The sequence below is a fragment of the Bos javanicus genome, chromosome 6 (assembly GCF_032452875.1).
Source record: "Bos javanicus breed banteng chromosome 6, ARS-OSU_banteng_1.0, whole genome shotgun sequence".
NCBI lineage: Eukaryota > Metazoa > Chordata > Mammalia > Artiodactyla > Bovidae > Bos > Bos javanicus.
In genome coordinates, this window is record NC_083873.1 from 93934129 (window position 1) to 93948402 (window position 14274).

At 40.0% G+C, this 14274-nt stretch overlaps 2 protein-coding genes and 1 long non-coding RNA gene across 9 annotated transcripts in view; 2 read left to right on the forward strand and 1 right to left on the reverse strand.

Annotated features, from left to right (window-relative positions):
• The window catches only part of BMP2K (BMP2 inducible kinase), a 117284-nt gene extending 110786 nt beyond the window's left edge, over positions 1-6498 (forward strand). For all 3 annotated transcript variants that reach the window (XM_061420574.1, XM_061420576.1, XM_061420575.1), the window contains one exon: positions 771-6498. In XM_061420574.1, coding sequence (XP_061276558.1) covers positions 771-2173 — 1403 coding nt within the window. In that variant the 3' untranslated portion in view covers positions 2174-6498. The remainder of the gene's footprint in view (positions 1-770) is intronic.
• LOC133249758 (uncharacterized) overlaps positions 1-14274 on the forward strand; it is a 475012-nt gene that overhangs the window by 213840 nt on the left and 246898 nt on the right. The gene's annotated exons all lie outside the window — the stretch shown is intronic.
• PAQR3 (progestin and adipoQ receptor family member 3) overlaps positions 1872-14274 on the reverse strand; it is a 30810-nt gene continuing 18407 nt past the window's right edge. For 2 of the 5 annotated variants that reach the window (XR_009737083.1, XR_009737085.1), the window contains 3 exons: positions 10676-10824; positions 7939-8057; positions 1872-2204 (listed from right to left, as the gene is read on the reverse strand). Coding sequence is in view for 2 of the 5 variants with exons in the window: in XM_061420579.1 (XP_061276563.1) it covers positions 10682-10824 (143 nt within the window). In the remaining 3 variants the exon portion in view is untranslated. Of the gene's footprint in view, positions 2205-7938; positions 8077-8109; positions 10825-14274 lie in introns of those variants that run through there. The other 3 variants (XR_009737084.1, XM_061420579.1, XM_061420577.1) reach the window with 3 other exon arrangements.

Consider the following 14274-nt stretch of genomic DNA (forward strand, 5'->3'; position numbering starts at 1 on the left):
AGAACACCGTGTTTGATGCATTTTTGTCACCTACCATACAGTAAACATACTGACAGTTAAGATTTTCATTAAGGTAGAGTGCTTTTAATACAGGGTCTACTAGTACAGGTATGACAGTTAAAGGAAGATGTATCCTCTTGGGAAGGCAGATGTCCTTGATACGGTCTCAGTTCAGTACCTCAGCTTGGATCAGACTATGGGGATGTGCTCATGTTCACCCAGCCCATAAGATACTTGTTCACAATAAAATCCCAGAATGCCAAATATAAATAGTACAGTGAAACATATCTAAGCAGATAAGCTATTCATGCTTGTTGATCTCCATAGGAAAACTTTATAACAGAGTTGAAATAGAAGCATAAGGTTGGGGTGAATGGGGGGATCTGGGCAGGGCAATTGGCTGGATAATCTTATTTTGAAGCTGGGAGAAGAAAATTTGCTTGTGTACCATATTCAGAGTCCTATTCTGGGTACTATAAGTAAGACAGCTGTCAGTGACCACCTGTGGTGAGTAGGTGGTGTGTAGGGTAGAGACACAAGTCAGTCGGTCTGCACTTGAAGGACCTAACCATCAACTAGGGGCCAAGTGCATCACCCCATCACCCCCCCCCCACGCCCTCCCCCGGAGCCTAATGACCAAGTGCCAGTAAGTTTTCCTGTAAGGGAACTGATATGAGCGATCTGTAAGGCCTTTGTATTAGTACATGATGTTTACTGCAAATGGTTTTTGAGATGCATTGAGATGATACAATTTTCGTTTGAATTGGCAGGTTCTCCTGAAAAGAAAATTGAACATCCCTCCATGAATCAAGAAAATGGCACTGCAAACCCTATCAAGAATACAAAAGGAAGTCCAGTCTCTAAAGACCACCGGACTGGAAAGAAAACCTCAGAGAATTCATTAGTACGTGCTCAAGTGCAAAAGGGGAACGACGAATCTGAGAGTGATTTTGAGTCCGATCCCCCTTCTCCGAAGAGCAGCGAGGAGGAAGAGCAGGAGGATGAGGAAGTTCTCCAGGGAGAACAAGGAGATTTTAATGACGACGACACTGAACCGGAAAACCTGGGGCACAGGCCTCTGCTCATGGATTCTGAAGATGAGGAAGAGGAGGAGAAGCACAGCTCCGATTCAGACTATGAACAGGCCAAAACAAAGTACAGCGACACGAGCCCGGGCTACAGGGACTCCGGCGGTGGAGCGGTCCAGGGTCCTAGCGCAGCACTCCTCATGCCCGCCCGGGCGCCCTCGGACGTGGGAGCAGGGACTCCCAGACCCGAGTTTGATGTCTTCGGCGCTGTCCCCTTCTTCGCAGCGCGGGCTCAGCTGCCCCGCCAGGGGGAGCAGAAGGACCTCTCTCCGCACAGCCGGCTTCCCGCCACGGGGCTCGAACCGGAGGAATTCGATGTCTTCACCAAGGCACCCTTCAGCAAGAAGGTGATGGCGCGCGATGCGCACGCCGCGCCAGCTGGCCCCCCCAGCGTGGATGTCTTTGGCTCCACGCCGTTCCAGCCCTTCCCTCCGTCTGCCAGTAAAAGTGACAGCGGCGAGGACCTTTTTGGGCTGGTGCCCTTCGAGGAGATAACTGGGAGTCCGCAACAGAAAGTCAAGCAGCGCAGCCTACAGAAACTGTCCTCCCGGCAGAGGCGCACCAAGCAGGACGCGGCAAAGAGCAACGGGAAGCGGCACCACGGCACCCCGACCGGTGCCAAGAAGCCAGCCAAGCCCGCCTTCCGCACCCCCGAGCGGGCCCGCCGGCACAGGAGGGTGGGCCGCCGGGACTCGCAGAGCAGCAACGAGTTCCTGACCATCTCGGACTCCAAGGAGAACATCAGCGTGGCCCTGACCGATGGGAAGGACCGCGGGCATGTCCTGCAAGCCGAGGAGGGTCTATTGGACCCCTTCGGGGCCAAGCCTTTCCACCCTCCGGACCTGCCATGGCACTCCCCGCACCAGGGCCTGAGCACCGACCACAACCCGGTCCTGCCCGGGAGGCCCCGGCCGAATTCACTGCACGGCTCCTTCCATGGGGCAGAGGCGTTGAAAATGGATGATTTTGGTGCCGTGCCCTTCACAGAACTCGTGGTGCAGAGCATCACCTCCCATCAGCCCCAACAGCCCCAGCCCGTCGAATTAGACCCCTTCGGTGCTGCTCCGTTTCCTTCTAAACAGTAGAGGACTTCTGACGGACTCTTGGTATTAACTCCTGTTTCAAAGGAAAAAAAAAGTATGAATAGTTTTATGAATTTGAAAGAAAATTTATTTGTATAGCTCTTTATATCATTCATTCTTACAGGTCAATCAGAATAGGCGATTTTTAAATAAACCAAATAGAAAAAGGAAGTATCTGCACAGGGTAGTGACTCCACGTCTTTCCACGCAGGTGCAAAGGAAGCGAAGGTGGCAGGTTCTAACCTGGGGTTTCAGCTCCCCACCTGACCGCACAGAAATCTAGGGAACGCGTGTGGCCCCTGAAAAGTGACCGGGAGCTGTGGCGTTACTTTTATAACAGAATCACTTTTGTGCGCACATCCCAGGCTCATTCCAGAATCTAGCATTTAAAACTAAGGTTACTTGTATATACACAAATTGCATTTGTGGATTTTTTTTTAATATCTCTTCTAATTTCCACGAGGTTAAAAAAAAAAAATCCATTTCTCATAAAGAATGAGAAAGTTATCCGGAGAGTGCAGAGATTTTGTCCTTACACCTTTCTCCACAAAGAGGAGCCAGAAGTCACTGACTGTTGTGCCTAAAACTGTTTCATTAAAAAAAAAACAAGTGCCATTAATATGGACTATTACATAGAAGCCTAGAACAAAAACTAGAGATAGCTAGTTGATGGGCAGAAAAATGGAGAGAAAAAAGGAATGATATAGAGGAGAGGAAAAAACATTCAGTAGTACTTCAGGAACACTTTATGTTCTGATTTTGAATGGCTTCTAGCTCAAAACTTTTATCATGTCTCTAGTAAAACAATTATTGGGAAAACTGGGAGTGAGGACAAGGTTCATAGAGAAATATTATTCTAGGGAAAAATATGTAGCTGAAACCCTGAGTTTCTGAGACGTTTACAATGTAAAATCATGTTGCATTTAATAATGTGCTTTATTACATAACCACCTTCACCAACTATTCCCCAAGTTGTCTGGTGAGCAGCAGTGTTGGAGTTAGGTCTGAAGGGTGGAGTAGTTTTAATACAGAGAACAGAAGAGCAAATCCCACAAAGCCTTATGGGCAGGCCTTGCACATCCTGCCGCAAGTACCTCTGCACTAATACCTGAGATCTGAGAGTGGCTGTAAGGTGTCAAGGTGATGAGGGGCTAGCATCTCAACTCTGCTAGTTAGCTGATTGTGACTTTAGTGAAAAGAACCCAGCTACCAAATTGCCTTTTGATTTTTACATTACAAATCCTAATTAGAAACTTGAGATTTTATAGAAATTGTTTAATAAGGTAGAAATCATTAATGTGAATACAGTCTGTTTCTCCTATGTCTCCATTTTAAGTTACAGTTAACTGTCCCTGCCTTGCAAGTGAACATTTAGAAGTTTCTAGAACCATTAAAGCTATTTACAGAAAAGGGTAGAAACTCCTATCAGCTTGCACTCTCCTTGATTGCTGTATTTTAAATTAATGCTTTGAGCCCAATTAAAATTTTATCAGTAATCTTATTAGAATCTCAATTATAGTGCCCCAACTGGGATGAGCTATTTGCCTGTTTTCATAGTCTAAACTTGGAAAGAAACAAAGTATCTGTAACTAAACCCTCTATGTTTTCTTGCTTCTCTCTTCTATGTTTTAAATCAGATACAGATTTGTGGACAAACAGGAAAGCAATGTGTGAATGATGTGTAGCAGAGACAGATCGATCATGAGAGTCATTTCTGCGTAAACGTTAGAGCCCAGCTGCACCAGTTTTACTTGTCCTTGTGCCAAAGGCAAATGTTATGTTTGCACCTTTTTTTTTTCTCTTTCTGATTCTCAGGTTGATTAATACTGCTAATGCAAATGCTCAAGTAGATGTTCTTTAAAACTTTACAAAGTAGATTCAAGTGATACTTTCTTTTAAAAGTGAAGAGTTGATGATTACACATAGTTAATTCATGAACTACAGTAGGTTTGTATCAAACAGTCTGTTAATGAAAATCTGTTGGTTGATGTATATACAAGATGCTTCTTTGACTATTTTAGTCCTTATTAGCCTTTGTCTCTGCTAGACCTCATGAGTTTCATAATTTAGAAGGGGTACAGATGAATCAGTGTGGTCCCCTTGGGATGTAATATGAAATATCTAGAGTCTGTCAGATACCAAGGCCTTGCTTACACTCATTTTCAATACACTGAATAATTTTAAATGATTTAGACACTGACAGACACTTTGGCTTATAATTCTGGATAAATTCTAAAGAAACACTTTGACATTGTTTAAAATATTGACAGTCATACGTTTGTTATCATATCACAAATGACTTTCCTCTGGAGATTACAGCCAAGAGGAAACATTTAGTACTTATAGGGGACCCAATGGGATAGAAATGGGGAGATTCCTTTGTGTTGAAGTGGAGGAATTTTCCCAAGGAGTATAGGATTAGGGTCGCTTTCTGTTTCCCATCATGTTTTCCCACTACTGTTAGACTGTAGGTCACTCTACACAGTTGATGCCTGGCTAATTCCCTTATGAGAATAAAGCTCCCAAGACGTGTGAGAGAGCTTAATGCATACTTGGCACACAGCACTCGGTTTGGCTCTATTATGGGATGGTCCAGTTCTTGTATAAGGAAGGAACGCTGAAAAGAAATCATGTCTCTATTAATCAGCTATCCTCTGTGCTTTTTTAGCATGTAAAGTCATCATAACTCTAAACCTGTAATACTTGAACATCACAAAGGGAAGTGACATATTACAAAGCTAGCAAAAGTCTGAGGCCAAAGTTATTTCTGTCCTAACAGCTTTAATCATGCTTCTTGGTTTTGAATTATCTTTTAAAAAGCGGACCATTTGCTTAATTATTTTAATGTTACCACTTCAGCAAAATGTTAAGTGTTGAAAAGACCAGCTTCTATGGCACTGAGGAATGTTAGACATTCTGCTAGGACACAAAAGTTGCTTGGTATATATGTTTTAGGTGGAGGAGGAAAGGTGGTGGGCTGGGTGAAACTGACTAGAATATTTATTTCCATCAGGAAAGTGTGATTCTTCCACTGATGTGACCTCCGCCCCGTGTGTGTGTGTGTGTGTGTGTGTGTGTGTGTGTGTGTGTGTGTACTTGGGCCCAGTTATGCCATTATTTGGAATCGTAGACAGAAGCAGCTTTGGATCCTCCCATTTGTCGTGTGACAGGGACAGACCGCTGTCCTCATCTTGCTGGTGGGAAACCCTCCTCTACTCTGGTGGGAAACCCTCCTCTACTCTGGTGTGCAGCAGGCAGAGCCCTTTCCTCCTCTCTGCTTAGCTTATTTTAGGTTGTGGTACTTCATATCAGCGTTGAGAGAAGGTACACGTGTATTCTTATCACTGGTTCTGAGGAGTTTGGGTACATTTGTTTTAATATGTGTAGACTGTGCAGTAAACATTTTCTTTTTTTTTAAGCAAAATTACTTATCATTTATCATTTTAGGTCCAGTGTTGAGCTGACAGATCTACTGTGAGAATGAACTGACAGATCTACTGTGAGAATAACATAACGATAGTTTATATGAAAACTTTTATACCCAGTGGGGTTTACAGATTAGGGTAAATATATAAATCCGCACTTGCATGCACATGTCACATCTCTCTAGTGTGGAGTTAATGTGAATTTTTACATTTTGAATGGAATTGCAACCACAATCATTGCTAAAAGAACATTCACTCCTCGTGAGGGTTTACAAAAGCCACTAAAAGAATAAGGTAGACAGATGAAAATGCAAAGGGCCATCATTTGGGGTTATTTTTATTTAAAAATTTATTGTGCTACTTTTGAAAGAGAATTGTTTTTATGACTATGCTCTTTTTGTGATTGAAAAGTCATCTAATAGTAAGCAGTATAGTAATAATAATAGGCTACTTTTTAATTGCTGGCAAACAGCTTTAAGTGCACTTTCTTTGATTACACTTCCATTTTTTGTTAAACTTGAATTTTCTGAAGCCTTTTATGTACCACTAAGCAAATAATTTTAACTTTTAATAAACCTGATTTTCATCTTTATTATATTTCTAATTGTTAAGATCATACTTTCTAAAGTTAACTTCAATCCTCAGATACAGCTGGGAAACTGTTATGAAATAGCATCAGTTGCTTTTTTTCCCTCCTTCCTATATCTAATTAAGCACTAACTGATTTTAGTACTATATTGCCTTTACACTGCTTATTCTTATTGACTGAATCCTATCCCTCATTCACTTTGTTTTGTTTGAAATTTAAAGTTATTTTCTTACTGTATTTATCATACCTACTGTTTTAATAATCTGCTTTCTTTAAATGCAATAAATCCCAAATGGATTGCATATTCTTTATAATCAGTGACTTTGAGTTTTTCATTATTTGTCGTCTTATTAAAAGTTTTGGATGCCAACTTCTAGTCAGTTCTTTCATTCACACCACAGACATTTAAGCATCTATTATGCATGAGCTAACGGAGGAGAAAAATGAGTAAGATTAGATCTCTGGTCTAAGGAGCTCCCAGTTTTGGATTTAAGTAAGAAAATACATTTTGTGTTTGTACATTTGCCCTAGCATCTGCACAACCAAAATGATCATACAATTTGTTCAAGGATTATAATTACTGATACAGTGATGAAGGTAAGGTAAAAACATAAGACTCTGAAGTAACTTTTGAATATTTAGCATAGTTTTTGCATTATATAAAATTTATTTTTTAAACTCTTTAAAAACTGATACCATTTTTCACTGTTAATAAGTAGTTAAATAAAACAACTTGATTACAGATGTGAGGCTTTGGCATGTTAAACAGAAAACCTATTTATTGGATTGATGGACTAAGTTTGGTGTTGAGATCACAATATTATGTATTAGTCCACAAACTGGAGTTTCAGATTGGTGGCTTGTGGAAAGATTCAACTTATTTGTTAGATATGCACTCCCCGCCCCCCCCAGAAACTGTAACATTTATCTAAGGTTATATGGAAAAATAAGGGTCCTGTTTCTTTTTAATAAATTAATGGTACAAAGGAGCAAAATATCACATATAAGTTATATAAAATGCATAGTGTGGACCATGCCACTGTGCAAATTTGGTTATAGTTTTAACTTAAGAGAAGAATATATGCTTCAGTTAGAGCTGTTTACTTTGAGCAAGCTAATTTTGTTTTAAGAAAGTCCAACTCCAGCATCGTATGTAAGATGAAGTTAATATTTTCCTACTGAAAGCATGAGCTTTTGAAGTTTTCTTTGTTGCACATTTGAAAGACAGTTCACTTTTGCTGCAGATTGTTGACACTACTGAATTTACATGTGTGCTCTGCAGTGTTTTTGATCCCGGGGTTGCAGAGTATAACTAGACTTTAGTGCTTTCATGCCTGCCCTCTAAGGATGGAAGTTTCACTGTTCACAAGAGACCCCCGCCCACAGTGTTACTGCTTCTCCTTCCTGAAAATGTTTTCTCAAAGGTAGTTTCAAGTTTGGGATCATTCTCTCACTCTCCTACTCAGCAAGTATGGTAAAGAATTTCAGGGGATGTTGGTACCCAATTGCATCTGTACCTCTTCTCAGTATAAACACAGTTACTGTGATAATGCACATAAATAAAAGATACTTCTGCCCCTCCCCAAAGAGCTGAGCTGACTCTTCATTGCACATATTCTGGCAAGGGTGAAACTGCCCAGAATGATCATTACAAGGGAATACAGATCTACTCGGCTCACCAGGAATCTAGATGTGCAGGCTATGCCCCTTGATACTTAATGCAGGGCAAGCAAAGGTTATCTCTAGGTTGGTACCTGCCAAGTGGAGAGCTGTACAGCTTTATGCCAGTCAATGCCAATCTTCAAATCGGTTACTCTGTCCAGGTGGGATGCCAAAGATGTGACACATACTCCCTGAAGCTTCATTCCTGATTCTAAAACATGATTGTGAAGCTGTTATGTATTATAAAAAAAGACAAACAGCACTTATATATTTAGTAAACCCAGTTTATTTACACATTTTGCCATGCAGCTCACTGAATTGCTCTTAGTGTAACAAAAAAGAAGACAAGCACTATCTTGCTATTTGAAAGCGGTTTTATGTAGAAAGATAATTCCCTTAAATGAGTTAACTACAACCTTACAAATCACTATAGACAATTTAAAACAGCCATGAATAATTTTAAAATGTAAAGTCTATAAGTAAAGAGCTTTTATAGTTTACACATTGGTAAAATTAAAAGCAGTCTTTTTTAGTACTTTTAATACTGTAGCTGACTAGTGTACTTTTAAAATCTTATTTTAATAAATCTACAAAAACAAAAATATACATTATTACAAGGCTCAGATTCATAGGCAATTTTCAAATATTTATTCTTTAATGTTTACAATGTCTTAAAATTTTTGCCAGTAGTGATGTGCACACAGTAGGTGGTCAATAAATGCTGATATACAGAAGTGCTTATAGTTGACAGCAATCCACATTTGTTCATTCCCTACTTTATAATAAGTACATCATAGTAAAGATAAAAAAACTTTCTTAAAATATTTTATATTTTCATAAAAAGATGAAATGTTTACAATGGTATAATTTAGTTCTCCTTTGAGTCAGACCTGTATGCTTTTTAAGTTCAAGAAGTCTTAAAATTGGTCATTTTTATCAATTAATTCAGAAGTCAAGGATTAAATAACTCATACACTATAACAAAAAAGGACTTTTTCTAAAAATTGGAAAAAAAATGAAACTTTAATGGTTTTGAGATTTTATAATTAAAAATGGTGCCAGACCTAAAGTAGACTTTTCCTTCATTTTTAAATTAATTATAACTACTCAGTATATTGTTTAGCAAAAATGACAAAATATCTATTTAAAAGCAATAGTATCATGTAAGTCAATAGGGATACTTTAGAGAAAATATATCCTATTATCATTTCACCAAAATCTTCTTTCACTAAGCATACGGATCAAATTTCTGGCCATTTTCTTTTGGCCAGTTCTTTTAAAATAGCCATTTTCAAAGTGGTGTTCCATCAGAATAATGGGTATAATGTGGTGTGCCCTTAGTCTACTGGGGGAGAATTTGCCTTGCTGAGATACTAGCATGGGAAATTCATATTCCAGCAACACTACACTGAAAAGAGATAAAAAATTTTACAGATGCATAAACTAGGGCACATTAAAGTAACATTCTAAATATCGAATGTTTAAGTGGCATTTTGGGAATAAACTTTACTATCAATCAACACTTCCTGATACTTAGACAGTTCAATGTTTTGAATATACACCAGTAATTAAAGCAGCTGATATCAACCCATTCAGAAACTTGGATAATATTTTATATTCCAAAAAACAACATGTTTTTATGAATGACTGCTTTAAGGGATTTAACTTATGCATATGAGAAGACCAGAAAACAAGGGTGCGAAGCTGTGGTATAGGGCAACGAGATCTATTTTTTAATATATACAATAAAGTATCAGACCCAAATGTTAGCTAGTGTATATCAATACTGTTTGAGTTCTCAGCGCAATACTAACACATGCATACAGAGGGAAAGGCCAGAACGCAGGTGAATTAATCATGTCATCAAATGGGGCATCTGCATGACTTTGTTCTAAGGCTTAAGGTTCATTTCAGTGTCAAGAACTGGGCCATGTGGATTCTGTGGCCTTGAAAGTAGCACCATATACCTGGGAATCCCCATCAATCAAGAAATTAAGACCGCAAACAGAGAGGGGAAAAGTCTGCTGTTATAGGAACTCTGGAGCCCCAAATCTGCCATCTATGGGCAGGAGCTCAACTCTTCTATATGGGATTAAATCATAATACTGGAAACTGAAAAGCTTAAATGGCCAATAACTTGGTAATTAGACCACAGAATTTGTCACCTGTCATGTACTTGGTTCTTAGTATGATTTTTATTGGATGGGAAATGACAATGCAGTTCTTTTCCCTTTCTCAACACTTCTCTCAACTTGAAGAAGAGGTTTAAAGTTTTGTTCTAGCAAACTAAAAAGTCTAGTGCTCCTAAGAAGAGAACCTACAGGAAATAAGATCTGAAGTGCTGGTTTCTCACAAACCAGCCATAGAAAGGCTAGTGATTACTCAGAATCACGATCAGCTTGTTTTGAGCACAGGCCATCACAAACGCTGCCTTGATTAGGCACTTAAACTTGATCATCTACTCTGTCTTCTATTAAAGGAACCATACAGGAGAACTCCACTTTATAACAGAGGTGAGCCCTTCCTAAGAAGTTAAGCTGGTGCTCAGGAAAGAGAGTACTGGCTTCACATTCAGGTTATTCAGATGATTCTTAGGGAATGCCAACTAAAATTTTCACTTTCTGTACAAGCAGCAAGTTAGTAGTCTTAAGGGCCCACAAAGCAGTTACTATTACTGATCCCCAAGTATATATTTCCATATTTATAAAATATTACGATATTACCCAATCAGAGGGAAAAGGAAAAATGAATGGGAATCTTAGAAATGGTGGGGTCTAGAGCTCCCCATTATATATTGCTTAACAACTGAATACACCCAGGCGGCCATACCTGAATTCACAAATGTGAAACATAGTCAGGACAGGGTTTGCTGTGTCTATACTGCATGACATACACTGTCGACTGATGCCACCAATATAACATCACGACTGCAAGGATGTGCCAGATTTGGTGGCTTGATCCGAGGTAGTTTAGTTGTCCTGCAAGGGAAGGTAAAGAGAAAAGAGTACTGATTAGGCTAGAGTCCCTTGGACAGCAAGGAGATCAAACCAGTCCATCCTAAAGGAAATCAGTCGTGACGATGCATTGGAAGGACTGATGCTGAAGCTGAAACTCCAATACTTTGGCCGCCTGATACAAAGAACTGACTCTTTGGAAAAGACCCTGTTGCTGGGAAAGATTGAAGGCAGGAGGAGAAGGGAACAACAGAGGATGAGAGATGGTTGGATGGCATTACTGACTCAATGGACATGAGTTTGAGCAAGCTCCAGGAGTTGGTGATGGACATGGAAGCCTGGCATGCTGCAGTCCATGGGATCACAAACAGTCAGACACAACTGAATGACTGAACTGAACTGATTTTGACTTTAAATAAAAATATACTTCCATCTCTCACCTTGGAAATATGACTGAGCAGCAAAAAGATTTTGGCAGTCTCAGAAACTGAGATTAATTCAGACCCAAATGTTTTCTAAAAAAAAGATTAATTCATATTGAGTCTGACTTTAAGGTTGTATTCATGAAGAGTACTGGTGAATTTCAGAAATACTATTCTAAATGTCTTTTCAAAATCTAGATGTGGTTAATTTCAGGAATTTGACCTTTTGTCTCCCATGTCTCAACATATATATCTGGTGAGGAAAAGACAACATGTAAGAGAAGCAATGGAAATTAGTGCTACAAATCATGGAGTTGATTAGGCATGAAGCAGAGACACAGCTGTTTTTGGGTGTAAGTCTGTTTGAAGCATTTTTAATTTTAAGCAGGTATGTAAGGAGACAGCTCAGACCTGCATCTTGTACTATCAGACAAATGGAACAAATAGAAAAATTTAGTAATGCTGAAGCTCTAATACTTTGGCCACCTGATGCGAAGTCAACTGCTTGGAAAAGTCCTTGATGCTCGCAAAGATTAAAAGCAGAAGGAGAAGGGGACGACAGAGGATGAGATGGTTGGGTGGCATCACTGACTCAGTGGACATGAGTCTGAGTAAGCTCCGGGAGATAGTGAAGGACAGGGAAACCTGGCGTGCTGCAGTCCATGGGGTCGTAAAGAGTAGGACATGACTGAGCAACTGATTAACAAGAACAAAAAATAGGTTAATTAACTAAGGCTGGTTAGTTTCTCTATGGGCTTCCTTGGTGGCTCAGACAGTAAAGAATCTGTCTGCAGTGCAGGAGACCTAGGTTTGACCCCTGGGTTGGGAAGATCCCCTGGAAAAGAGAATGACAACTTAGGAGAATTAATTTCTCTCTGGTTACAGTATAAATTCCAAGGAGATTAAATAACAGGTAAGAAGCATACTGAAAAATAACAAAATACAGAACTATAGAAATTGAAATGTAATTCCTGGTGCATCTATGGTCACATAAATATTCTCTAACCTTCTGTCTTCTCTACCAAGAACAATAATCAGTATAGTATGTAGATTTTAAAGTGTAAGTCAACAGAATCCTTTCTGTTCTTAGACTTTTATTTATTTACTTATTTTTGGTGCCATGGAACCGTTTAACAGCCTAGTGAAGTTCAGACTCATTTTTAAAGCATAAAATACTGAGGATCATAAACCTGATCGGTTGTAATGCAAATATCACAGATTCACTGAATTCTGTCCATGGAGAACTTGGGGATCGTTGAACCCAACAAATGCCACTGTGATGTTTACATTAAAAAAAAACAACAACAACAAACTGACATAAGCTGAGAGGAAGCTCTTAGGTTTGAAAGGTTTTTGATTTCACAGTATTCACCCCCCGTCTCCCCACGACTACAATGTGCTTCTCTTTAGAGCCAGGTCCTCAGTGAGGACCGGCCAGACAAGGTTTCTAAGCCATGCATTCATGAACACCTGACACTTTCATCTGTAGAGACTTTTCATTTTTCATGGACTCTGTTTTCTCCCCTGCACAAATGTAGCACACACTCAGCTACATGGGGCACGTTTTATGTCAAGCTCATCTTGAGAAAAGTTAAGTTACATAACATTTGACCTTTTATAGGTGTCCTGTATGAGACAACTGAGAACTTTTGATCTGAATATTTTAGGGCATAAAAACATGATGGCTATAATCACGAGTGTAGAGAACTTTCATTAGTTAATTTTCTACCTGTATGTATGAAAAAGAAGAAATTCATAATAAAATCATTATTAATAAAGTGATATGAAAATGTATTTCACCAGAACGGTTTTCTGAGGAGAATTCTGACTCTGCCTAGAACATAGGTGGGTCTTCAATTCAGGGAGATGTCCGAGTTATGTTCCCAAATCCAAATGTTTATACATAAGTTCTCTGTATTCCACCCTTATTTAAAACAGCGAAAGGTCATGTGCACAGAGGAATGCCTGAGGTTCTGCGGTCTATTCATTCTCTACTTCATGGTTTCTCTTCCTTTTTTCTTCCCCAACTCATGTGACAAATGGCACACTATCTTCAATTCACTGTGGAAGAGGTTCTTAACCCAAGAGAGAGGGAGGACAATTTTCAATTTGAACTTAAACAGCTCCCCACTCCCAGCCCCCACACCAGAAAACCACTATATAGGCTCTGTCTCCTGTTATTCTTGAGTGGCGCCAAAGCTCACCTGCGCTTGCCCCACTCTGTCCCTTCCTAAGGCACTTACTTCATTTATGGGCTGGGGCGGGGGCACTGGAACTACAGCTGCTAACATTTACTGAGGGCTCACTACCTGTTGAGGAACTGAACTAAATGTTTCACGTGCACGTTCTCATCTAATACCCACGAGAGAAAAGCATCATCTTCACGTTTCAGAGAAGGAAACTGGCCTGAGAAATCTTGTGTGACTTCAGTGCAAACAGCTAATGAGGGGCTGACCGGGGATTTCAACCTAAGTCATCTGACTGCAATGGCACCCCACTCCAGTACTCTTGCCTGGCAAATCCCATGGATGGAGGAGCCTGGTGGGCTGCCGTCCATGGGGTCACGAAGAGTTGGACACGACTGAGCGACTTCACTTTCACTTTTCACTTTCATGCATTGGAGAAGGAAATGGCAACCCACTCCAGTGGGACACTCCAGAGTCGGACACGACTGAAGCGACTTAGCAGCAGCGCAGCAGCAGCAGCATCTGACTCTAGAGCTGAAGCTCCGAAACAAGCAAATACATGCTTTGGTGAACATTATTCTCTTTACCCAGTGTCCTCTTAGCTCTTTTCTATCAGAAGGCTTTTTTTTACCTAAACTGAAGCAGGGAAATCTGTCCTTAAGTTCCTGGCTTGTGTAAATCTTGGGGACATGAAGATCCTTAATTTCCTCTCACCACTGGGTGCCAGGAAGCTGAAAGTCAGACTGATGGGCCTTATATAGAAACTTACCACAGATACTTATGAAGTAATCCTAAACCTGGCTTATTTCCATTATCCTATTATTTTCCTTTGCTTCTAGTTTGTTTTATGAATCTTGCATATATAA